This window comes from Tachyglossus aculeatus, chromosome 10 (genome assembly GCF_015852505.1).
Source record: "Tachyglossus aculeatus isolate mTacAcu1 chromosome 10, mTacAcu1.pri, whole genome shotgun sequence".
Taxonomy (NCBI): domain Eukaryota; kingdom Metazoa; phylum Chordata; class Mammalia; order Monotremata; family Tachyglossidae; genus Tachyglossus; species Tachyglossus aculeatus.
In genome coordinates this window covers 32,323,597-32,349,295 of record NC_052075.1, presented here as the reverse complement: position 1 = coordinate 32,349,295, position 25,699 = coordinate 32,323,597, and the positions used below count along the sequence as shown (strand labels likewise).

At 46.1% G+C, this 25,699-nt stretch overlaps 2 protein-coding genes across 3 annotated transcripts; one reads left to right on the top strand and one right to left on the bottom strand.

Annotated features, from left to right (window-relative positions):
• Nucleotides 1–2,457: 2,457 nt before the first annotated feature.
• On the bottom strand, nt 2,458–13,567 carry THAP5 (THAP domain containing 5). The gene is made up of 3 exons (XM_038752668.1): nt 13,463–13,567; nt 5,016–5,208; nt 2,458–3,802 (listed from the first exon to the last, which is right to left on the bottom strand). The coding sequence occupies exons 1-3, from the start codon at nt 13,549–13,551 to the stop codon at nt 2,888–2,890; spliced, it is 1,197 nt and encodes a 398-aa protein (XP_038608596.1). The 5' UTR covers nt 13,552–13,567; the 3' UTR covers nt 2,458–2,887.
• Nucleotides 13,568–13,763: 196 nt separating this feature from the next.
• On the top strand, nt 13,764–23,751 carry DNAJB9 (DnaJ heat shock protein family (Hsp40) member B9). Of its 2 annotated transcripts, none has more exons than XM_038753095.1 (3): nt 13,764–13,786; nt 17,715–17,941; nt 22,138–23,751. In XM_038753095.1, the coding sequence occupies exons 2-3, from the start codon at nt 17,725–17,727 to the stop codon at nt 22,581–22,583; spliced, it is 663 nt and encodes a 220-aa protein (XP_038609023.1). In that variant the 5' UTR covers nt 13,764–13,786; nt 17,715–17,724; the 3' UTR covers nt 22,584–23,751. The 2 variants fall into 2 exon arrangements, with proteins under 2 accessions (XP_038609023.1, XP_038609022.1); XM_038753094.1 differs by having other exon boundaries at nt 13,774–13,853.
• The last annotated feature ends 1,948 nt before the right edge of the window (nt 23,752–25,699 follow it).

Genomic DNA, 25,699 nt, shown 5'->3' with positions numbered 1-25,699 from the left:
GGTAGGGAGCGTCTCTATAATGTTGCCAACTTGTACTTCCCAAGCGCTTAGTACAGTGCTCTGCACACCGTAAGTGCTCAATAAATAAATGAATGAATGCTTGGGGTAGGTACAAAATAATCAGGTTGGACACAGTCCATGACCCACAGGGACCTCGGTCTTAATCCCCATTTAACAGATAACTGAGCCACAGAAAAGTGACTTGCTCAAGGTCACACAGCAGAGAAGTGGTGGAGCCAGAATTAGAACCCAGGTCCTTCTGACTCTCAAGCCAGTGCTCTAACCACTAGGCCACACTGGTTCTCCACCCTCACTTGCCCCCACCACATGGATACCGGCCTACAGGGCTTTCCCCGTCCCACACTGGCCAGTCTGGCAGCTGAGAACCTTTTTTAATGCTATTTTTTAAGCACTTACTACGTGCCAAGCACTGCTCTAAGCGCTAGTTGGGGGGGATACAAGGTGATCAGGTTGTCCCATGGAGAGCTCACAGTCTTAATCTCCATTTTACAGATGAAGTGAGGCACAGACAAGTGAAGCGATTTGCCCAAAGTCACACAGCTGACAAAGTGGCGGCAGCAGGATTAGAACCCATGACCTCTGACTCCCAAGCCTGGGCTCTGTTCCACTGAGCCACGCTGCTTCTCCACGCAACTTCAGACATTGGATTTGTTTTATTCATTCAGTCGTATTTATTGAGCGCTTACTGTGTGCGGAGCACTGTACTAAGCGCTTGGGAAATCCAAGTTGGCAACATACAGAGACGGTCCCTACCCAGCAGCGGGTTCACAGTCTAGAAGGGGGAGACAGACAACAAAACACATTAACAAAATAAAATCAATAGAATAAATATGTACAAGTAAATAGAGTAATAAATATGTACAAACATATATACAGGTGCTGTGGGCGGTCATTCATTCATTCAATCGTATTTATTGAGCGCTTACTGTGTGCGGAGCACTGTACTAAGCGCTTGGGAAATCCAAGTTGGCAACATACAGAGACGGTCCCTACCCAGCAGCGGGTTCACAGTCTAGAAGGGGGAGACAGACAACAAAACATATTAACAAAATAAAATCAATAGAATAAATATGTACAAGTAAATAGAGTAATAAATATGTACAAACATATATACAGGTGCTGTGGGCAGTCATTCATTCAATCGTATTTATTGAGCGCTTACTGTGTGCAGAGCACTGTACTAAGCGCTTGGGAAGTCCAAGTTGGCAACATAGAGAGACGGTCCCTACCCAACAGTGGGCTCACAGTCTAGAAGGGGGAGACAGACAACAAAACAAAACATATTAACAAAATAAAATAAATAGAATAAATATGTACTAGTAAAATAGAGTAATAAATATGTACAAACATATATACAGGTGCTGTGGGCGGTCATTCATTCATTCAATCGTATTTATTGAGCGCTTACTGTGTGCAGAGCACTGTACTAAGCGCTTGGGAAGTCCAAGTTGGCAACATAGCGAGACGGTCCCTACCCAACAGTGGGTTCACAGTCTAGAAGGGGGAGACAGACAACAAAACATATTAACAAAATAAAATAAATAGAATATGTACAAGTAAAATAGAGTAATAAATATGTACAAACATATATACAGGTGCTGTGGGAGGTCGGGTGGAATAGTAATAATAATAATATTCATTCACTCATTCAATCGTATTTACTGACCGTTTACTGTGTGCAGAGCACTGTACTAAGCGCTTGGGAAGTCCAAGCTGGCAACATAGAGAGACAGGCCACAGCGAAGAGCCAACTGACTTTATCCAACGGATTTTATGTTGCCAATTTGTACTTCCCAAGCGCTTAGTACAGTGCTCTGCACATAGTTATCGCTCAATAAATACGATTGATGATGATGATGATCCAAGCTACTCACTGATTCATTCGAGTACCAGCTTAGCACCTAAGCAGGCACTCAAGAAATACCACAGCCTCCTGTGTGTACAGCCCTGAACTGGGTCCCCGGTGTGAGGGGCAGGGCAATGTACTGAACACCGGCCGACGTACCAAAGAAGTAAGAGACGTGGCCCTTGCCCTCAAAGGACACCTCAAGAGCAGTCTCAAAATACCATCAGCCTGCGGGATCTGGTGGTTCTGTGGCAACAAGAGAAACAGTTTCGGTGGAACGATCTCACCTTTAAAGTATATAGACAGTATTTGTTAAGCGCTATGTGTCAGGCACCGTACTGGTAATCAAGGTACAGGTAATCAGGTTGGATTTACTGTGAGGTGGGCAGAGGGGAAATCCATTTTCCCCTTTTTCCAGTTGGGAAGCAGAGGAGCCCAGAGATGATTACTGTACATTCGTTCCTCCCGGGGCACTGCACGTCTCCAAAAGGAATATTACCACTCCCTCCCGACCCTCAGAATGGACCCACATGTTGGATGGGGCCTAGAGGCTGTGCGCTGATGTGGAACCAGTAACGACAGAATAATCAGGGGCGTTCTTCGCTTTATTCTAGAAATTCAATTTCCGGGGCCGGGACCTTCAAACCGAACAGCAAATAAACAAAAAGCTCAAAACGGGTCCTGCCCGCAGCTCTTCCTCCATTGAGCTCGCAAGCAAAATCCCCACCCCATTGCATCTGCGGCCTCCCTTGAGAATCACTGTTCATCTTAGGGAACTAGGGGGAGAGGAAGGGTGGAGCGGGGAAATGGAGATGTAAAAGGGCAGGAGAAGGCAGCTACTGCCTTCCCGTTCACCCAACCCAGAGAGCACCACAGCTCCGAGTCTCCTCAGCCTCCTGGAAACCTCCCCTGGGCCCCTAGCCCGGGCTGAGGAACGCTGCGTCTTGGAGACAGGAGATTCAGTTTTGGAAAGGTCACTTGATGCATAATCAAAGAGCTTCGATAAAATCCTAGATGCTTTTATTGGATCATAGTGACTTCAAAGGTTGTGAAACAATTCTCCACAATCTTGAGCTTTTCTTCAGAAAGCAAGTTTTCCTGTTTCAGCTGCCCTATGAGAGCTTCTAGTGATTTAAGCCTTCCTAGAGTTTGCTGCTCCTGTAGTTCAAGGAGGGTTATCTTGGAATGCAGTTTGGAAACTTTTTGCCAGAGCTGTTCCCTGTCGACGTCTTGTCGGCAGTACGAATGTTCTGTTTGTAATATTTCTGTTCCACAGTCCACGTCCTTGTACAAGGAGTCTTCGGTGTCCGTGTCTTCCAAGTTTAGCGCGTCCCGTTGAGCGGGCTCCGGTGAACCGCACACCACTGAAGGCTTCGAGCTTTCAGCAGGTAAGAGGATCGTAATAACTGATTCTTCATTTGGAGTCAATTCCCCAATAGTCTGGGAGATGGTATTGAATAAGACTGCATTTCCGCAACCTGCCTGCACACCCACAGAAAGGTTTGGACAGTTAGTGGCCGTTTCTTCAACGACATTTATTGGTTCCAAAGACAGGCATAGATGTTCGGGATTTGAGGGTTCCAAAGCAGACGCGGAATTCAGAAGGTTCTCGGCCACGGGGTGAAAACTGCCAATCTCTACATCCTGGATAACTGAGGCTTCCAAAACGGATTTTGCTTCTTCAATCTGTTGGTTAAATGCTTTCAGAGTAAGCAGGTCATCATCCTGTGGGCTTTCTGGTTTGGGATCTAGCAGTTTACTCTTCTGAAGAGGGTCCCTCATGACTGATGAGCAGGGGGCCTGAGCGCTGCCACCTCGTCGTGGTGAATGGGATTCCCGGGATGCCGCTACAACTTCTGACTTTAGCGGCCGGCCTACCTCCTTACCGTCCACAGTGTGGTTCTTCTTAACCCTGCTCCTTGAAGAGTCCTTTCCCTAGAAGAGAAAGAATTCATTCGATCCATCAATCAAGCTTACTGAGTGTTCGATTTTCAAACTCGGAAGAAAGGTTTCGTTTTTCAAGGTCTATTTTCCCAAATAACTCACGCTGGTTGGTTCTCTCAGACCACCACGTTAACACAGTAACAGAAAAGAAAGGTGAGAAAACCTAAAGGCTAACACCACGGTTCACTAGTTTACGGAGTTGCTTACGGCCGTTTGAAAATACCAATGGTTCTTTAAAATATACAAATTATTGAATCGAATACTGTGTTCAGTTCCTATCTTCAAACACCATATAAGCCTTTGGAGTTTAAAGCCCTTGCAGCATTAGTAGAAAACAAAGGACTGACGCTACAAAATTCTCGAGAAATAAAAGAAAACGAGATCTTCTAGGAGCCACAGAAGACTGGTTTTCCATCTGGGGAAATTAAAAAAAAATATCGTTCTAGCGTGGGGAATAGCGGCCCACATTAGCCTTGTTATTTAGGGGCCTGTGTTGGGAGACTACCGAGCAGCAAAAAGAGGCGTGTTCTGTCCACCCATGTAAGCCCCACTGGATGACAGAGAAGGCAGAAGCAGAAAATAGACATTTCCTGACCAAAATAGCCATTTATTTGACCAAAAACTGGCCCAGGGATTTTTCAGATAGTCGAGACTCTCTCTGTCCAAGGCTACAGGTACTAGTTTTGCACAGCTGAAGCAGTGGCTTTGGCAGGGAAATCATATGTAGCACAGTTCCTGTTCCATGTGAGGCTCACAGTTTAAGAGGGAGGGAGCATAGGTACTTTATCCCTTTTTTTATAGATGAGGAAACAGAAGTTAGCAGGCAAGTTGCAGAGCTGGAACTAAAACACAAATCTTGGGATCTTTTCACTATAACATGCTGCCTCGATTCACTAATATCAAACTCTTTGTGTCGTGGCTTTTCAAGCCCAACAGCCCTATATCCTCTAAGCTACACTTCATGACAGAGTTTAAATTAGTATTTTCAATCATTTTTTTGGGGGGCGGAGAGGGCAAAGCCCAAATGTTTATCTTCCCAGATTTGGTTTTCTTTTTTTCCAGGTTAGAGCTAAAAAAAACCACCTGCACAGTCTAAAATAATTTTATGATTTTCTTTTGTAATAGAAGGTTATATAGGTCCCAAACTATCTGACCCATAGCTGAGACCAAGGTCCTAAAGCAAATATAAAAAATGATAAATTACCTGACTGTCTTCAGGCAAAGAGAAGATAGTTGGTATGGCAGTTTGTTTTAAATATCGAATTCCCCATCTTATATCAAGAGAGTCAGGAGTAAAATGGTCGCTACACAAGAACTGGTATTTACTGGGTACCCAGGCATCACGTTTCATATTGCGTAACCATTTTTCAAGTCTCTCTTTATCATGAAGCGGAAACCTGGTGAGAAGTAAGATAGTATTAGAAACGAGAAAACATTTCAACTACTCAGTAGCCGAATGGCTGGTTTGCGAGCCCCAGTTAAGACACGTGAATCAGGCTGCCCTCCAATTCAGGCTTTAAAACACACCCCTCACAGCCATCTGCACTATCCCTGTCCCCCACCCTCAACCCCGCCATCCAAAAGCCCAAAACACAATTCACAGGGGTTTTCTTCCAGTTGGAAGAAAAACATTATATAAACTTTTTCCTAATTCGATCCAACTCAATGACCCTTCGTACCAACTTTTCACACATTCACTGATAATCTGACAAATCTTCCTCACCTACGCAATTTGGAGAGAGCATTTTTAATCTCACACAGCCTTTGGCGTTTCCCTGAACCGTTCTTGGAGTTTTTAATTTGTGTTTGAAGAATGAATGCTCCGGACCCGTCGCCAAGTCAGAGATGGTTTAAAAAGAATACAATGCAATTAAAATTCAGGACACCTTGATGGCGGCATCTTTAAATATTTCCCAGAGATACTTAAAATAAAGTTCTGTATTTCAAGCCTGTGTTAACTGTACCCCATCCATTCTTAGTTGTAGAAACGTGAATAGTTAATACAAATTAAAACCAAAACTGCTTTCCGAAGAGAGTGCCATCACCAAGTTGAGACTAGAGAAAGGGATGAGAATTTGTAGCTGTTGCGAAATATTCTTTTCCCCAGGGCTATGAAACACCCCTACCAAGACAGAGGGTTAGGAAGCTGCCTTTTTTAAATGGATGCCCATGTGTGGTTTTCCTTCACAAGGCTGAGAAAATGGGTTTTCTCTCACGGGCATTACAAGGCAGAAATGGTGCTTGGTTTGGCTGACCAACTGCCATGACGTCTGTGAGGGTCATTTCAATTTCCCTGACCCTAAACAAATGCTAAAGGGCAGAAGAACGGTATCGGAGGAAGCAATTTCATGCCTCGGTTAGAGGCGGGTGATCCTGGGTGCTCTGGCCAATCGATCCCGGTCAGTCATCTCACAGAAGGGATGGTGAGAAGAGGGCCGCTTCAAAGGGCATAGGGCAAATGCTGAACCGATCAGATCTACTATCAACCGTATGCTACTTATCCACTGATAATGAGGAATGGGGCAGAAAGGATAGCCTCAGTTCTGATCCAACTTGCCATGGCCATTGGGGAGCATTCCTAGAATCCTACTGAACTTTTCAGGGCAGCTAAATTTATTTAGCAATTATCAGAAGCCAAGTCGACTGAAGCAGCCAATAAAAGAGGACACGGTACTATGCAAAGAATCCTGCAGCTCTCTATTTCTGAATTCTCTACCAAGCAGGCAATGAAAAGCACGTCTGCCGGGCTCTGTTGCTTCTAAAGCCATACGGTGATACCAGGAATGTACAGTTACGGATGATCTCCCTCTGCCAGGAATGAAAATCAGCAGTATTCCTATTCCTGAGATGGCTCAGTGGCCAGAATGGACACATCGCCGCAGCTCCCATCCCTGCCGAGGACAGAAAGGCCCTGCACTTTGGAGAAGAAAGGGGAGAGAAGCAGAGAGAGAAAGAAGCAATATGGCCTAGTGGATAGAGCACACTCCTGAGAGTCAGAAAGAGCTGGATTCTAATCCTGGCTCCGCCACTTGTCTGCTTGTGTGACCATGGGCAAGTCACTTCAATTCTCTGTGTCTCAGTTACGTCATATGGAAAATGGGGATTAAGACTACGAGCCCCGTGTAGGACGTGGACTGTGTCCTAGCTGATTAGTTTGTATCTCCCCAGTGCTTAGTATATTGCCTGGCACATAGGAAGCGCCTAACGATACCATTAAAAAAAAAAGAAGAAAAGAAGCAGTCCTTGGTATAGTCAAAGATGAAATTATTGCAGTGAGCTCTTGACCACATACCAGCACAGGTGATTAAAAGACCCAAGGTGACACTGCTGTTATTTTGGCCTTTTCCCCCTTGACACATTTGCCAGATGTGCTTATTCATTCATTCAATCGTATTTATTGAGCGTTTACTGTGTGCAGAGCATTGTACTAAGCGCTTGGGAAGTACAAGTCGGCAACATATAGAGACGATCCCTACCCAACAACGGGCTCACAGTCTAGAAGGGGGAGACGGACAGCAAAACAAAACACAGCTATCAAATCTGCCCCCGTCTCCTGGTCTTCCTGAAATCCCTATTCAGGGAGAGCAAGTTGAGCCCAGCCTTCCCAAACTTCTGGCCCAATTTCGAGCTGCAGCTCTCTAGACAAATACCATACAAATAGGGTACTTCCCAAGCGCTTAGTACAGTGCTCTGCACACAGTAAGCGCTCAATAAATACGATTGATGATATATATACAATGTTCTCTAATATTTCATCTTTTTCACCCACGGTGACGATGCCAACCTCCTCCTCGCCTCCCTGCTATCCACCTCTCACTCTCTCATCTTTCCCAGCCGCCTCTCAAGAGGAAATCTTACCCCTCCTCCTGTGCTTCCAACCCCACCACCTTATGAAAACGCTGGCCTCCACTCTTCTTCCCACCATCTTCAACTACTCATTCTCTGATGGCTTCTTCCTCACTGCACCACAGTTACCTCCCCATCTCCCGTGTTCCTTCTTTTTTTTTTTTTTTAGGGCATTTGTTAAGTTCTTCCTGTGTGTCAGGTTCTGCGCTAAGCGCCAGGGTAGATACGAGCTAATCAGGTTGGACACAGTCCCTGTCTCACATTGGGCTCACAGTCTTCATCTCCATTTTACAGATGAGGTGATTGAGGCACAGAGAAGCTAAGTGACTTATCCAGGGTAACACAGCAGACAAGTGACAGAGCCGGGATTATAACACAGGTCCTTTCTGACTCTCAGGCCTGTGCTCTACCCACTAGGTCAGAGTGCTTCTGTCCTACCATTCCTGTCCAAATTCCTCAAGAGGAATTACACCCACCACCTCCACTTCCCGTCTTCCAACACTCCTTGACACTCTACAACCCGGCTTCTGCCCCTTCTATGCCAATGACACTGCTCTCTCAAAAGTCAAGAATGACCTACCTCCTTACTAAATTAAATGTACTGAATGAATCGATCAGTGGCATTTAACTTAACTCTCAATCCTCCTCGACCTCTCAACTTCTAGACTGTGAGCCCACTGTTGGGTAGGGACCGTCTCTATATGTTGCCAACTTGTACTTCCCCAGCGCTTAGTACAGTGCTCTGCACACAGTAAGCGCTCAATAAATACAATGAATGAATGAATGAATGAACAGGCCTTGGAATGGTGAATCAATCAATCAACCCTTCTCTTGGAAATATTATGTAACCTTGCTTTCTCTGACAGTTCTCTCCTGCTAGCCTGCTGGTCCCTCATCCTCGGACTCTTTTGCCAGCTTGTCCTCCGCTTCCCACTTCCTTTATCTCTGGGTGTCCCTCAAGTCTTAGTTCTCAGTCCCTTTTATTCTCAATTTCCACCTTGAGAAATTGGCACATAGTAAGTGCAGCCCGTACACTTTGCTCGTCTCATGCCAACCTACTCACTATATCTCGATCTTGTCTAACTCTCCGCCACTGCCTTACCAGTGTCCTCCCTCTGGCCTGGAACTCCCTCCCCCTTCACGTAAGATAGACCACCACCTTCAAAGTCTATTACATAATAATAATAGTGATAATAACAATTGTGGTATTTGTTAATCGCTTGCTATGTGCCAAGGGCTGCAGTAAACATTGCGGTAGATACAGAATATGCAAAATAGATACAGTCCTACCTTGCCTCCCTGATTTGCTACTATAACTCAGTGCTTTCACCTTACCTCTGTAACATCATCATCATCATCATCATAAATACGATTAACAAACCTACTCTCTATGCCTAGATCTCATCTTGCCATCGACCCCTCACCTAAATCCTGCCTCAAACTCCCTCCTCCTTCAAATAATAACGATGGTATTTGTTAGGGGCTTACTATGTATCAGGCACTGTTATAAGCGCTGGGGTAGATACAAGCTAATCAGATGATTACTCCCCCCACCTTCAAAGTCTTCTTAAAATCACATCTCCTCCAAAAGGCCTTCCCCAACTAAGCCCCCATTTTCCCTAAGAGCACGGGCTTGGGAGCCAGAGGACGTGGGTTCTAATCCCGGCTCTGCCACCTGTCTGCTGTGGGAAATTGGGCAAGCCACTTCACTTCCCTGTGCCTCAATTACCTCACCTGTAAAATGGGGACTAAGACTGTGAGCCCCACATGGGACAATCTGATTACCTTGTATTTACCCCAGCGCTTAGAACATCCTTCCCGTCTCACAAGCCCGCAACTTTGGTGTCATCCTCGACTCCGCTCTCTCGTTCACCCCTCACATCCAAGCCGTCACCAAAACCTGCCGGTCTCAGCTCCGTGACATTGCCAAGATCCGCCCTTTCCTCTCCATCCAAACCGCTCCCCTGCTCGTTCAAGCTCTCATCCCATCCCGTCTGGACTACTGTATCAGCCTCCTCTCCGATCTCCCATCCTTTTGTCTCTCCCCAATCAATCAATCAATCGTATTTATTGAGCGCTTACTGTGTGCAGAGCACTGTACTAAGCGCTTGGGAAGTCCAAGTTGGCAACGTATAGAGACAGTCCCTACCCAACAGTGGGCTCACAGTCTAAAAGGGGGGCTCACAGTCTACTCTGCCGCTAATCTCCTCACCGTGCCCCGTTCTCGCCTGTCCCGCCGTCGACCCCTGGCCCACGTCCTCCCCCGGGCCTGGAATGCCCTCCCTCTGCCCATCCGCCAAGCTAGCTCTCTTCCTCCCTTCAAGGCCCTATTGAGAGCTCGCCTCCTCCAGGAGGCCTTCCCAGACTGAGCCCCCTCCTTCCTCCCCCCCTCCACCCCCCTGCCTAACGTACTTCCCTTCCCCACAGCACCTGTATATATGTTTGTATGTTTGTACGTATTTACTCTATTTATTTTACTTGTACATACCTATTCCATTTATTTTACTTTGTTAATATGTTTTGTTTTGTTGTCCCTCTCCCCGTTCTAGACTGTGAGCCCACTGTTGGGTAAGGACCGCCTCTAGATGTTGCCAACTTGGACTTCCCAAGTGCTTAGTACAGTGCTCTGCACACAGTAGGTGCTCAATAAATACAACTGATTGATTGATTGATTCTAGACTGCGAGCCCACTGTTGGGAAGGGACCGCCTCTAGATGTTGCCAACTTGGACTTCCCAAGCGCTTAGTCCAGTGCTCTGCACACAGTATGCACTCACTAAATACGATTGATTGATTCTAGACTGTGAGCCCACTGTTGGGTAGGGACCGCCTCTAGATGTTTCCAACTTGGACTTCCCAAGCGCTTAGTACAGTGCTCTGCACACAGTAAGCGCTCAATAAATACAACAATGAATGAAAGTCAAGTCACTTCTCCGGGCCTCAGTTCCCTCACCTGTCAAATGGGGATGAAGACTGTGAACCCGCCTGTGGGGCAACCTGACGGCCTTGTAACCTCCCCAGTGCTTAGAACGGCACTCAGCACATAGTAAGCGCTTAATAAATGGGTATGAAGACTGTGAGCCCGCCTCTGGGGTAACCTGACAGCCTTGTAGCCTCCCCCAGTGCTTAGAACGGCGCTCAGCACATAGTAAGCGCTTAATAAATGGGGATGAAGACTGTGGGACAACCTGACGGCCTTGTCGCCTCTCCCAGCGCATCGAACGGCGCTCAGCCCATAGTAAGAGCTTAATAAGTGGGGATGAAGACTGTGGGACAACCTGGCGGCCTTGTAGCCTCCCCCAGCGCTTCGGACGGCGCTCAGCACATAGTAAGCGCTTAATAAATGGGGATGAAGACTGTGGGACAACCTGACGGCCTTGTTGTCCCCCCCCCCCCCCCCCATCAATCAATCGTATTTACTGAGCGCTTACTGTGTGCAGAGCACCGTACTAAGCGCTTGGGAAGTCCAAGTTGGCAACATAGAGAGACGGTCCCTACCCAACAGTGGGCTCACAGTCTAGAAGGGGGAGACAAAGAAGAAAACCAAACATACTAACAAAATAAAATAGAATAGATAGGCACAAGGAAAATAAATAGAGTAACATTAGCGATTGGAACGACAGATTAGAACGGAGCTCAGCACATAGTAAGCACTTAATAAATGGGGATGAAGACTGTGGGACAACCTGACGGCCTTGTAGCCTCCCCAGCGGTTGGAACAGCGCTCAGCACATAGTAAGCGCTTAGTAAATGGGGATGAAGACTGTGGGACAACCTGACGGCCTTGTGACCTCCCCCAGCGCTTAGAACGACGCTCAGCACGTAGTAAGCGCTTAATAAATGGGGATGAAGACTGTGGGGCAACCTGACGGCCTTGTAGCCTCCCCCAGCAGTAAGAACGGCGCTCAGCTCATAGTAAGCGCTTAATAAGTGGGGATAAAGACTGTGGGACAACATGACGGCCTTGTAGCCCCCCCAGCGATTAGTACGGCGCTCAGCACATAGTAAGCGCTTAATAAATGGGGATGAAGACTGTGGTGCAACCTGACGGCCTTGTCGCCTCCCCCAGCTTTTCGGACGGCGCTCAGCACATAGTAAGCGCTTAATAAACCATCATCATCATCAATTGTATTTATTGAGCGCTTACTATGTGCAGAGCACTGGGCTAAGCGCTTGGGAAGTACAAATTGGCGACATCTAGAGACGGTCCCAACCCAACAGTGGGCTCACAGTCTAAAAGGGGGAGACAGAGAACAAACCAAGCATGCTAACAAAATAAAATAAATAGAATAGATATATACAAATAAACTAAATAAATAGAGTAATAAATACGTACAAAAAATAAATGGGGATGAAGACTGTGAGCCCGCCTGTGTGGCAACCTGACGGCCTTGTCGCCTCCCCAAGTGCTTCGGACGGCGCTCAGCACATAGTAAGCGCTTAATAAATGGGGATGAAGACTGTGGGACAGCATGGCGGCCTTGTCGCCTCCCTCAGCGGTTGGAACGGCGCTCAGTACATAGTAAGCGCTTAATAAATGGGGATGAAGACTGTGGGACAACCTGGCGGCCTTGTAGCCTCCTCAGCGCATCGAACGGCGCTCAGCACATAGTAAGCGCTTAATAAATGGGGATGAAGACTGTGGGACAACCTGACGGTCTTGTCGCCTCTCCCAGCGCATCGAACGGCGCTCAGCCCATAGTAAGCGCTTAATAAGTGGGGATGAAGACTGTGGGACAACCTGGTGGCCTTGTCGCCTCCCCCAGCTTTTCGGACGGCGCTCAGCACATAGTAAATGCTTAATAAATCATCATCATCATCAATCGTATTTACTGAGCGCTTACTATGTGCAGAGCACTGGACTAAGCGCTTGGGCAGTACAAATTGGCAACATCTAGAGACGGTCCCTACCCAACAGTGGGCTCACAGTCTAAAAGGGGGAGACAGAGAACAAACCAAACATGCTAACAAAATAAAATAAATAGAATAGATATGCACAAATAAAATAAATAAATAAATAGAGTAATAATTCCCCCTTTTAGACTGTGAGCCCACTGTTGGGTAGGGACTGTCTCTATGTGTTGCCAATTTGTACTTCCCAAGCGCTTAGTACAGTGCTCTGCACATAGTAAGCGCTCAATAAATACGATTGATTGATTGATTAATAAATATGTACAAAAAATAAATGGGGATGAAGACTGTGAGCCCGCCTGTGGGGAACCTGACGGCCTTGTCGCCTCCCCCAGCAGTAAGAACGGCGCTCAGCACATAGTAAGCGCTTAATAAATGGGGCTGAAGACTGTGGGGAACCTGACGGCCTTGTCGCCTCCCCCAGCACTTAGAACGGCGCTCAGCACATAGTAAGCGCTTAATAAATGGGGATGAAGAGTGGGGGACAGCATGGCGGCCTTGTCGCCTCCCTCAGCGGTTGGAACGGCGCTCAGCACATAGTTAGCGCTTAATAAATGGGGATGAAGACTGTGGGACAACCTGACGGCCTTGTAGCCTCCCCCAGCGCTTAGAACGGCGCTCAGAACATAGTAAGCGCTTTAATAAATGTGGTGAAGACTGTGGGACAACGTGGCGGCCTTGTAGCCTCCCCCAGCGCTTCGAACGGCGCTCAGCACATAGTAAGCGCTTAATAAATGGGGATGAAGACTGTGGGGCAACATGGCGGCCTTGTCGCCTCCCTCAGCGGTTGGAACGGCGCTCAGTACATAGTAAGCGGTGACTGAATGCCGTGATTCCTGAGGGGGCTCGGTGTCCCTGTGTGTTTGTCCGTCCCCCCCCCCGCCCCGTCACTCACGGGTAGAAGCTGAGTCTCCGCTCGGCGGCGGCGGCGCCGCCCCTTCCCCGACGGTTCTTGCAGCAAAACGCGGCGCAGTAACGGGGCATGGAGTCGGGCGGCCGTTCTCCTCACAGCCTTCTTCACCGCCGGCCGCGGCGGAAGTGACGGCCGCCCCGCCGGCGGAAGTGACGTCGAGGAGGGGCGCGGTCACGTGCCCCCGCGGCGCCCGGGGTCACGTGGGGCGGCCCCAGCCAATAGCGGGCCGCCTAGTGGAGCTGGCGGCAGGGCCGCGCGCGCGCGCATGCGCGCTCCGCCGCCGCCGTCGCCGAGGCGTCTCCTCAGGTCGGACGGGCCCAAGCGGGGGAGGCCGGGGTGGACGCCCCCCGTCTCCAGTGGAAGGAGCCGCAAGGTCTGGGTTCAAATCCCGCCCCGTGACTGGGGCCGAGTCGCTTCGCCTCGATGACCTCGTCTGGAAAATGGGGATGGAGACCGGGAGCCCCCCCCCCCCCGCGTGGGAAGACCCCATCACCTCGGAACCCCCCCAAGGAATCATCGTCAATCGTATTTATTGAGCGCTTACACCGAGAGGCGGTCCCTGCCCAACAGTGGGCTTCATAAATAATAATAAAATCATAATAGTGGCATTGATTATGCCATCATTATTAAGATCATCAATCAATCATTTATTGAGCGCTTACTGCGTGCAGAGCACTGGACTAGGCGCTTGGGAAGGACAAGTTGGCAACATAGAGAGGCAGTAATATCATGATGGCATTTATGATATTAATAATGATGGCGTAATCAATGCCATTATTATTATTTTGTTATTTATTAAGCCCACTGTTGGGTAAGGGACCGTCTCTATATGTTGCCAACTTGTACTTCCCAAGCGCTTAGTGCAGTGCTCTGCACGCAGTAGGCGCTCAATAAATACGATTGATTGATGATATTAATCATGATGGCATAATCAATGCCATTATTATTATTTTATTATTGTTTATTAAGCCCACTGTTGGGTAGGGACCGCCTCTCTATGTTGCCAACTTGTACTTACCAAGCGCTTAGTGCAGTGCTCTGCACGCAGTAAGCACTCAATAAATACGATTGATTGATTGACTTATGATAATAATGATGGCATAATCAATGCCATTATTATTATTTTATTATTATTTATTAAGCCCACCGTTGGGTAGGGAGTGCCTCTATATGTTGCCAGCTTGTCCTTCCCAAGCGCTTAGTACAGTGCTCTGCACACAGTAAGCGCTCAATAAATATGATTGATTGGTTGGTTGATTTATGATATCAATAATGATGGCATAATAAATGCCATTATTATCATTTTATTATTATTTGTTAAGCCCACTGTTGGGTAGGGACTGCCTCTATATGTTGCCAACTTGTACTTCCCAAGCGCTTAGTGCAGTGCTCTGCCCACAGTAAGCACTCAATAAATACGATTGATTGATTGACTTATGATAATAATGATGGCATAATCAATGCCGTTATTATTATTTCATTATTATTTATTAAGCCCACTGTTGGGTAGGGACTGCTTGTACAGATTTATTCTACTTATTTTATTTTGTTCGTATGTTTGGTTTTGTTCTCTGTCTCCCCCTTTTAGACTGTGAGCCCACTGTTGGGTAGGGACTGTCTCTCTATGTTGCCAACTTGGACTTCCCAAGCGCTTAGTACGGTGCTCTGCACACAGTAAGTGCTCAATAAATACGATTGATTGATGATAATAATGATGGCATAATCAATGCCACTATTATTATTTTATTATTATTTATTAAGCCCACTGTTGGGTAGGGAGTGCCTCTATATGTTGCCAGCTTGTACTTCCCAAGCGCTTAGTGCAGTGCTTTGCACGCAGTAAGCACTCAATAAATACGATTGATTGATTTATGATATTAATAATGATGGCATAATCAGTGCCATTATTATCATTTTATTATTATTTATTAAGCCCACTGTTGGGTAGGGACTGCCTCTATATGTTGCCAACTTGTACTTCCCAAGCGCTTAGTGCAGTGCTCTGCCCACAGTAAGCACTCAATAAATACGATTGATTGATTGACTTATGATAATAATGATGGCATAATCAATGCCATTATTATTATTTTATTATTATTTATTAAACCCACCGTTGGGTAGGGAGTGCCTCTATATGTTGCCAGCTTGTCCTTCCCAAGCGCTTAGTACAGTGCTCTGCACACAGTAAGCACTCAATAAATATGATTGATTGGTTGGTTGATTTATGATATCAATAATGATGGCATAGTAAATGCCATTATTATTATTTTATTATTATTTATTAAGTCCACTGTTGGGTAGGGACCGCCTCTATATGTTGCCAACTTGTACTTCCCAAGCGCTTAGTGCAGTGCTCTGCACACAGTAAGCGCTCAAATACGATTGATTGATTGATTTATGATATTAATAATGATGGCATAATCAATGCCATTATTATTATTTTATTATTATTTATTAAGCCCACTGTTGGGTAGGGACTGCTTGTACAGATTTATTCTACTTCTTTTATTTTGTTCGTATGTTTGGTTTTGTTCTCTGTCTCCCCCTTTTAGACTGTGAGCCGGCTGTTGGGTAGGGACCATCTCTCTATGTTGCCAACTTGGACTTCCCAAACGCTTAGTACAGTGCTCTGCACGCAGTAAGCGCTCAATAAATACGATTGATTGATTGATTGATGATAATAATGATGGCATAATCAATGCCATTATTATTATTTATTAAGCCCACTGTTGGGTGGGGACTGCCTCTCTATGTTGCCAACTTGTACTTCCCAAGCGCTTAGTACAGTGCTCTGCACATAGTAAGCGCTCAATAAATACGATTGATGATGATGATGATTGATTGATTTATTAAGTGCTTACTCTGTGCAAAGCACCATTCTAAGCACTGGGTAGGTTACAAGGTGATGGGGTTGTCCCACGGGGGACTCACAGTTTTCATCCCCGTGAGGTAACTGAGGCACGGAGAAGTTAAGTGACTTGCCCAAAGTCACACAGCTGACAAGTGGCGGAGCTGGGATTCGAACCCACGACCGCTGACTCCAAAGCCCGGGCTCTTTCCACTGAGCCACACTCCTTAATCCCCGTTTTACAGATGAGGGCCAGAGAAGTGAAGTGATTCGCCCAAAGTCACACAGCTGACAAGTGGCGGAGCCGGGATTTGAACCCACAACCTCTGACTCCAAAGCCCGGGCTCTTTCCACTGAGCCACGCTCCTTAATCCGCGTTTTACAGATGAGGGCCAGAGAAGTGAAGTGACTCCCCCAAAGTCACACAGCTGACAATTGGCGGAGCCGGGATTTGAACCCATGACCTCGGACTCCAAAGCCCGGGCTCTTTCCACCGAGTCACGCCGCTTCTCTAGGCAGAATTAGCCTTTAACGTCACATTTGCGCTTCTCTTCCAGCCTGCTCACTATTAGCTCTTTGAGCTGCTGAAATCATCATCGTCATCAATCGTATTTATTGAGCGCTTACTGTGTGCAGAGCGCTGTACTAAACGCTTGGGAAGTGCAAGTCAGCAACACATAGAGACAGTCCCTACCCAACAGCGGGCCCCAATTTTATATATTTATGAACTGCAATACGTTGCCGACTTGTACTTCCCAAGCGCTTAGTACAGTGCTCTGCACACAGTAAGCGCTCAATAAATACGATTGATTGATTGATTGATTGGACGGCGGGGGTCGTTGGGCCTTACTGGGGGCCACCCCTAGCTTCGCACGGCCCCCGTCATCTTGAGGGAAGGGCTCGTCTCACCTGTGTTGGACGAGAGCCGAATGTAGACGTCAGTTTTCCCCTTCGAGAGACGTCTTCGCTGAAATCACCTGAATCCGTAAACTCAAATTCCGCTCAACCAACCGGTGGAATTTATCGAAGGCTTACGACGTGCCGAGCACTGTCCTAAGCGCTTGGGAGACGTAGTAGACACTCTCCCCGTAACTGTAACTCCACTCCCTGCCCTCGCGGGCGACTAGGGAAAAGTCGAGGTTGAAAAAGTAGATAATTCCGCATGTAGCAGAGCGGTGTTGAAACTAAATCATCGAAGAAATAAGCCAGAGAGCATCCACGAGGATTCTTGTTCGGCGAACCAAGTCACCACTTGTGGACTCCTGCACGGGGGAGCGTCTGCAATATGTATTTTATGACTTGTAACCTTAGATATCGTGCATTAAGGAGTGGTAGATTTACCTTACGGCTTCTCGAGCCCGATCATTTTTTTCTTTCTCGTCGCAGGAACCGCACGATGGCCACCCCGCAGTCCGTTGTCACATTCGCCATCTGCATTTTGATGATTACGGAGTTCATCCTGGCCAGCGAAAGTTACTACGACCTCTTAGGGGTTCCCAGAACTGCTTCCGAGCGCCAGATTAAGAAGGCGTTTCACAAGTTGGCCGTGAAGTACCACCCTGACAAAAATAAGAGCCCGGATGCGGAAGCAAAATTCAGAGAGATCGCAGAAGGTAAGGCGGGCAAATACCGGGCTGGTTCTGCTTTTTTAGAAAACTTTATGTGCATTAATTGTATTTAAGGGCCGGGTACTTTCTTGACAACAAAAGGAGCAGCTTCTGAGGGAGCGGGATACTGCCTGTAGTAAATATGTGGTGTGACACCGTTTCATTATATAGCTGACTCTTGGCCTGTGATTGCCAAACTGGGGGGCATGAGCCATAAGACAAATTTCCTGATCCATCAGCTTCTTCCTTAACTGGTCTCTTTTCCTGCCCAGGTTCTTCCCTCCTACCAGACAACTCTCCTTAAGTGATTCATGCACCCGTCTTTCCCTCAGCCTGGAATATTCATTTATCCTTCACCTTCTGCAGATCCATCCTGGAAATCACTCCCTTCAAGGGGCATTTCCCGATGATCCTCCCACATCTCTGAACCTGTCACTTCCTCAGCATTCATGATTTATGTTCATTCTTATTCTTTGTGTCTTTACGTCTGTTGCCTCATTCAACTATTGTATATTGTCGGTTTATGCCTCCTTTATCTCCCGTTAGGCTCTAAGCATAAATTATTTTTATGCTTGCCTCCCTCTTTAGCGTGAGCTCTTCGTGGGCAAGGAATACATGTCACTTTATTATTCTCATACTTCCCAAGAGCCTAGTTCACTGCACCACACTAAACGGACACTTAGTAAATGCCACTGCTACTACTTACAACTCTTCCTCTAGCACAGGGATTATGTTCTTGATGAACTCAGCATCTGAAAAAGTTATAGTTCGTGCACCTTGAACCCAGCCATTTTTTCCAACATCGTACCCCACTCGAGCCAGATAACGTGTTGTTGGACGAACGCTAGCCGATTCCAAAACGGCATTAAACTTCTTGTATCAATTGCCTGTTGTGTACTTCCCAAACACGTAATTCAGTGGATTGTACGTCCTGGCGCTCAGTACTGCCCAAAATGCTAGTGAAACATTTGTTGTGGAAGACGTGTGTACTTCTGTATGCCTTCAAAGATCTGTCCGCCCCCTGACTTTCCCGTCACTGTAGACCGCACCACCATCCTTCCTGTCTCATAAGCCCCTAACTGTGGCGTTATCCTTGACTCCTCTCTCTCATTCAATCCACATCTTCAATCCCTCACAAAATCCTGTCGGTCCCACCTTCACAACATCGCTAAAATCCACCCGTTTCCTCTCCATCCAAACTGCTACCACGTTAATACAGTCACCCATCCTATCCCTCCAGGCTTTCTGCCTCAGCCTCCTTGCAGACCTCCCAGCCTTCTGTCTCTCCCCACTCCAGTCCACACTTCACTCTGCTGCCCAGATCGTTTTTCTACAAAACCGTTCAGGACGCGTTTTCACCACTTCTCAAGAAATTCCAGTGGTTGCCCGTCCACCTCTGCATCAAACAAAAGCTCCTAACCATTGGCTTCAGAGCGCTCAATCACCTTGCCCCTTCCTACCCCCCCTCACTACTCTCCTGCTACATCCCAGCCCGCACACTGTGCTCCTCTAATCAATCAATCAATCGTATTTATTGAGCGCTTACTGTGTGCAGAGCACTGTACTAAGCGCTTGGGAAGTAGAAGCTGGCAACAAATAGAGACATTCCCTACCCAACAGTGGGCTCTAATGCTAACCTTGTCGTCGCTGTGCCTCCACCTCGTCTATCTCACCACTGACCACTCACCCACATCCTGCCTCTGGTCTGGCCTCCTCAAATCCGACAGATATTTGATCTCCCCCCACTTCAAAGCCTTACTGAAGGCACATCTCCTCCTACAAGCCTTCCCTAAGCCCCCCTTTCCTCTTCCACTCCTTTCTGCATCACCCTGACTTGCTCCCTTTTTTCTTCCCCGCTCCTAGCCCCACAGCATTTATGTACATATGTCATTTATTTATATTAATGTCAGTGTCCCCCATCTAGACTGTAAGCTCGAGTGAGCAGAGAAAGTGTCTGTTTATTGTATTGTACTCTCCCAACTGCTTAGTACAGTGCTCCGTACCCAGCGCTCAATAAATTTGATTGAATGAATGCATTCAATTCAGTTCAGTAACTAGAAGGTGTTTGTTTCAGGGCTTCATTCATTCATTCAGTTCATTCAATCGTATTTATTGAGCATTTACTGTGTGCAGAGCACTGTACTAAGCGCTTGGGAAGTCCAAGTTGGCAACTTACAGAGACGGTCCCTACCCAACCATGGGCTCACAGTCTAGAAGGGGGAGACAGACAACAGAACGAAACAGGTGGACAGGTGTCAAGTCATCAGAATAAATAGAAGTAAAGCTAGATTCACCTCCTTAACAAAATAAATAGAATAGTAAACATGTACAAGTAAAATAGTGTAATAAATCTGTACAAACTTGTGACACCGTGGATAAATGTAACTTTTAAGCTGCTCTTAAGGAGCTCATGATTTTCTAACTGCCTTGCTTGGGTATCTCTTGGTTCCAGAATATTCACATTTTAAAATAAGTAGTAGTAATAGCATTTAAGTGTTTATCGTGTTCAGTGGGACCCACAGGTGGGAATTAGACATGGTCTGAGAAGGGCTAGGAATATCTAGCATTTCTAGGTGTCCCATGCGAACAAGCACTTTCGGGGCGACGGCCCTAATGCTTTCGGCTCTGCCCGGCGCAGTGGACAGCATTCGGTGTTCACATCATCATCAATTGTATTTATTGAGCGCTTACTATGTGCAGGGCACTGTACTAAGCACTTGGGAAGTACAGATTGTCAACATATAGAGACAGTCCCTACCCAACAGTGGGCTCACACACCTTCCAACAAACATGGTGGGGAGAAAGTCATGAGGAGTAAGTGGGTGTGCGAGGTGGCGGGGGGAAACCTGAAGAAAAAGGAAGAACCTGGGATGAAGGGGGATGGCACAAGACTCAAAACGGTGTCTGCTTAGGTCAGGTACGTTGGTTGGATAATAATAATAATAATAATGGCATTTATTAAGCGCTTACTATGTGCAAAGCACTGTTCTAAGTGCTGGGGAGTTTACAAGGTGATCAGGTTGTCCCACGTGGGGCTCACAGGCCTAGTCCCCATTTGACAGATGAGGTAACTGAGGCCCAGAGAAGTGAAGTGACTTGCCCCAAGTCACACAGCTGACAAGTGGCGGAGCCGGGATTTGAACCCACGACCTCTGACTCCAAAGCCCGGGCTCTTTCCACTGAGCCACGCTGCTTCTCCGGATCACAGGTGTGGGGTCTTTGATACTTGCCGCTTCAGTGACTCCACAGTTTTTGAAATTTCAATGTTCTGATCTGATATTTTCAAGGCTGCACGTAAAGGTAGTTAAGCTAATTGAGGCCCAGATGAGTGTGTTGCCATATTGCGAAATCCAATTGCATGTTGTTTTATGTCGTAATGAACCCTTATAAACTGCAAATTAAAACATGCACAATGGTTATTTGTTTTTTTCAAATTGTAAACGAACTTTCAAAAATCACAGCGGAGGCGTAAGCAAATTTACAAACAATTTTTGAAGGCAGAGTATGAATGAGCTTTCCCCTCCTATTTGGATATCATTTTTTTCCTGATTTTTTTTTAAGTGGTTGCAGTTTTACTTTTGTATCAAAGTGGAATCTCATCACAAGATCGTAGTTGAAGTCTTAACTTAGAAAACTGAAACGGGAACCCCGATTTCCTATATAAAACTTATATGTATATATAAGTTTTATAAAAACATATAAAACTTCCAATATAAAAATTGTAAACGAACATTCAAAAATCACAATGGCGGCGTAAGCAAATTTACAAACATAATTTTTGAAGTCAAAGTATGAATGAGCTTTCCCCTCCTATTTGGATATCATTTTTTTTCCGGATTTTTTAAAGTGGCTGCAGTTTTACCTTTGTATCAAAGTGGAATCTCATCACAAGATTGCAGTCGAAGTCTTAACTTAGAAAACTGAAACGGGAACCCCGGTTTCCTATATAAAACTTAAATATTGGGTGTTTTATGCGTCAATTAAAATATTGAACTTTATTAACGTCTAGTGCTCATCTATGTAAAAGACAAGTAACAACTCAGAGCGGGTCTATCAGTAAATGTTAATTCTTAATGGCACCTTGGTTCTCTCTTAAAATATTTTGTGGTTGTTTTAAATCTAGGTGCTAGCTCAGTTCAACTGTAGTGTTACCGGTAGTTTAGATTTTATTTTAATGGGAATTTAAAAATTTATATTTGCAGCTTATGAAACGCTCTCAGATGAAAATCGACGGAGAGAATACGATCAGCTTGGACGTGGTGCCTTTACTAATAGTGGAAGACGAAGAAGCGGGGGCCCTTCCCAACAGTCGTTTAATTTCAACTTTGACTTATTTAAAGACTTTGACTTTTTTGGCCACAACCCAAATTCCCAGACCAAGAAACACTTTGAAAATCATTTCCGGTCACACCGGGACGGTTCCAGCAGGCAGAGGCATCACTTCCAGGAATTCCCCTTCGGACGAGGACTGTTTGATGACATGTTTGAAAATATGGAGAAAATGTTTTCCTTCAGCGGCTTTGACAATACCCACCAACATTCGGTGCGAACTGAAAATAGATTCCGTGGCTCTAGCAAGCATTGCAGGACTGTAACTCAGAGGCGAGGAAACATGGTTACAACCTACACTGACTGTTCAGGACAGTAATTCTTTATCATTTTCCTACAATGCTAACGGTTTCTTCTTCGTTGTATCCTGATTCAAAACAAAAGCGAACCCTCCTGAGCTGGTCATTAGTTCATTTATTTTAGAATACTTAATGCAACTATTAGTGTAAAGAGGGTGTGTATAAATTAATCTCGATCAGTCTGGCAAAACGCAACTAATTGGAAATGAGTCGTTGTCTTAGACATGGAAAGCTAGAAAGGGAGACATGCTATAAATCCACCCGATTAAATAAGTCTCCCAATTCTCCTCAATTTGATATATTTTGTTATCTACCCAGAAAGGAGTTTGCTTACCACAAGTTTGCAGAGTAAACGTTGCTAATCAGCTTCTGTAAGTTTTAGCCATGTTAACTGGTGCACTGCAGTGAAAGCTTCTTCATTTAACTTGATTGATGATTTTTCTACTAGCATTTCTGGTTTTTAATGCTAAATATACCTGAAGCTTCATATACAGTGATCTGTCAACAAAAGTGTGTTGGTAAACTGGCATTGAATGTTACGCATTCTAGTAGGCTCCCTAGAGAGGATGTCTCATTCTAGATATTTTTTTTTCTTTGACTCTCCCAAGGCAATAAACAGAATAAGAATTTAAAAATTCCATTCTTTTCATTAGAAAAACTCAAGTTGAGATATCGCTAAGCAATGTATTTGGCATAATGTGATGACCTCCGGTACGCAACTGGGGATAAAGTGTAGACATTGCTTGTTATATGAAATAGATGGCCTTCTGAAATATTGTGAGCCTTTACCGTGCTCGTTGCCCAGCTATTTATGTCTGTATAGTGCTGAAGTCCTGTGGCTACATCGTACACCTCTCACGTTTCCTGCTAAACTTACAGTTCCCTGTACGCTATTATGAAATGGCGTATTAAGTGCTTTTTCTTTCTTCTGTCCTTGCATCATTTTTTCGTTTGTAAATTAATGCCTCGTGTTCTGTCTGTGCGCCCGTAACAGAATGTGCGATATTTTTGAAGGAGAACTGTGTGCTTTTGTTGCCACGTAGGTTTAACTCCCGTATGTAACTTTAATTTGTGCAAGTTTCAGTTCTGCACTTTTCCCCATCACAGTCCGTGCGGGTATTACATCTCTAGGGTACGTCATTATCTCATAAACACGTGAGTGAAACAAATATATTACTTGCAAATTCATAATTCTCCAGTCTTCTGTAGGACAGCGTTTGCAGTTATGCCGTAACTTGATTTTAATTGCTGGTCCTCAGGGCAGCCCAGGGGAACCGGACAGCCGTGGACAAGAGGATGTTGAGGCGAGCCGTTCCCCGCGTCCTGCCGTAGATCTGGTCAGGAGCAGAGCTCTTGGGGAGAGGAAGCCTGGCAAAATCCCGTGACTTGAGAGCTCATTTTCCAGCTGCCCAACTCCCCTTTTTCTCCCGGTCCTCGCTATCAGCTCCTGCCGTTCGGCGGAAGGTGGGAGGTGATGCTGATGGAAGGAGACACCCTGTGACGGTCGGGGAACATGCTAGCTTTGATCCGAGGGCTCACGTCGGACGGCCAGTCGTATCCTCGACTGTAAGCCCGGTGTGCGCAGGCATTGTCTCTCTTTATTGCCGAATTGTACTTTCCAAGCGCTTAGTACAGTGCACACAGTAAGCACTCAATAAATACGATTGAATTTAATGAGCACCTACTGTGTGCAGAGCACTGGACTAAGCGCTTGGAAAGTACAAGTTGGCAACCCGGAGCAAGGGACGGCAGGAAGTGGATGGCTGAGCTGGGGGGAAAAGGCCTAAAAAGTCGAATGGGGTGTAAGGGGTAATTCCAAGTGTCCCTAGCTGGCATAGAGTACGCTGGACAGCTGTGTGACTTTGGGCAAGTCACTTAACTTCTCTGTGCCTCAGTTCCTTCATCTGTAGAATGGGGATTAAAACTGTGAGCCCCCCCATGGGACAACTTGATCACTTTGTAACCTCCCCAACGCTTAGAACAGCGCTTTGCACATAGTAAGCGCTTAATAAATGCCATCATTATTATTACGATTGCCCTTGTATACCTTCAGTATTGTTTACTGAGGGTACCAGGTGCTCTTGTACGGAAGCAGTGTGGCGTAGTGGATAGAGCCGCGGGAGTCAGAAGGTTGTGGGTTCTAATCCCAGCTCCGCCACTTGTCTGCTGTGTGGCCTTGGGCAAGTCACTTCACTTCTCTGTGCCTGTTACCTCATCTGTAAAAATGGGGATTGAGACTGGGAGCCCCTTGTGGGATAGGGACCCTATCCAACCCAATTTGCTTGTATTCAGCCTAGTGCTTAGTACAGTGCCTGGCATATAGTAAGCACTTAAATACCACAATTATCATACAGCTCTTAATGTTCCCTGCATTTCTCTTGATATCAATCAATCGATCAGTGGTATTGAGCACTTACTGTGTGCAAAACATGGTACTAAGTGCTTAGGAGAGTAGAGAAGCAGCGTGGCTAAGTGGAAAGAGCACAGGCTTGGGAGTCCGAGGTCATGGGTTCTAATCCCGACTCTGCCACTTAGCTGTGTGACTTTGGGCAAGTCACAATTTCTCTGTGCCTCAGTTACCTCATCTGTAAAAATAGGGATTGAGACTGGGAGCCCCACACGGGATTGGGACCCTATCCAACCCAATTTGCTTGTATTCACCCTAGTGCTTAGTGCAGTGCCTAGCACAGTAAGCGCTTAACAAATACCAAATTATCATACAGCTCTTAATGTTCCCTGCATTTCTCTTGATATCAGTGGTATTTATTGAGCACTTACTGTGCGCAAAACATGGTACTAAGTGCTTAGGAGAGTAGAGAAGCAGCGTGGCTCAGTGGAAAGAACACGGGCTTGGGAGTCAGAGGTCATGGGTTCTAATCCCGACTCCGCCACTTGTCAGCTGTGTGACTTTGGGCAAGTCACTTAATTTCTCTGTGCCTCAGTTACCTCATCTGTAAAAATGGGGATTAAGACTGTGAGCCCCATGTGGGACAACCTGATTACCTTGTATCTTCCCCAGTGCTTAGAAGAGTGCTTGGCACATAGTAAGCACTTAAAAAATGCCATCATTATTATTAAAGTGCAGGGTTGAAGGACACAGAAAAGCAGTGTGGCTGAGTGGAAAGAGCACCAACTT

Excerpts from the sequence above, each read along its gene's own strand:
- THAP5 (XM_038752668.1), bottom strand. The coding sequence starts at position 13,551 with ATGCCCCGTTACTGCGCCGCGTTTTGCTGCAAGAACCGTCGGGGAAGG. Across the intron at positions 5,209-13,462 it reads CGGAGACTCAGCTTCTACCC|GTTTCCGCTTCATGATAAAG; the intron begins GTGAGTGACGGG and ends ACTTCTCACCAG. Across the intron at positions 3,803-5,015 it reads CTTTGCCTGAAGACAGTCAG|GGAAAGGACTCTTCAAGGAG; the intron begins GTAATTTATCAT and ends TTTCTCTTCTAG.
- DNAJB9 (XM_038753095.1), top strand. The coding sequence starts at position 17,725 with ATGGCCACCCCGCAGTCCGTTGTCACATTCGCCATCTGCATTTTGATG. Across the intron at positions 17,942-22,137 it reads ATTCAGAGAGATCGCAGAAG|CTTATGAAACGCTCTCAGAT; the intron begins GTAAGGCGGGCA and ends TTATATTTGCAG.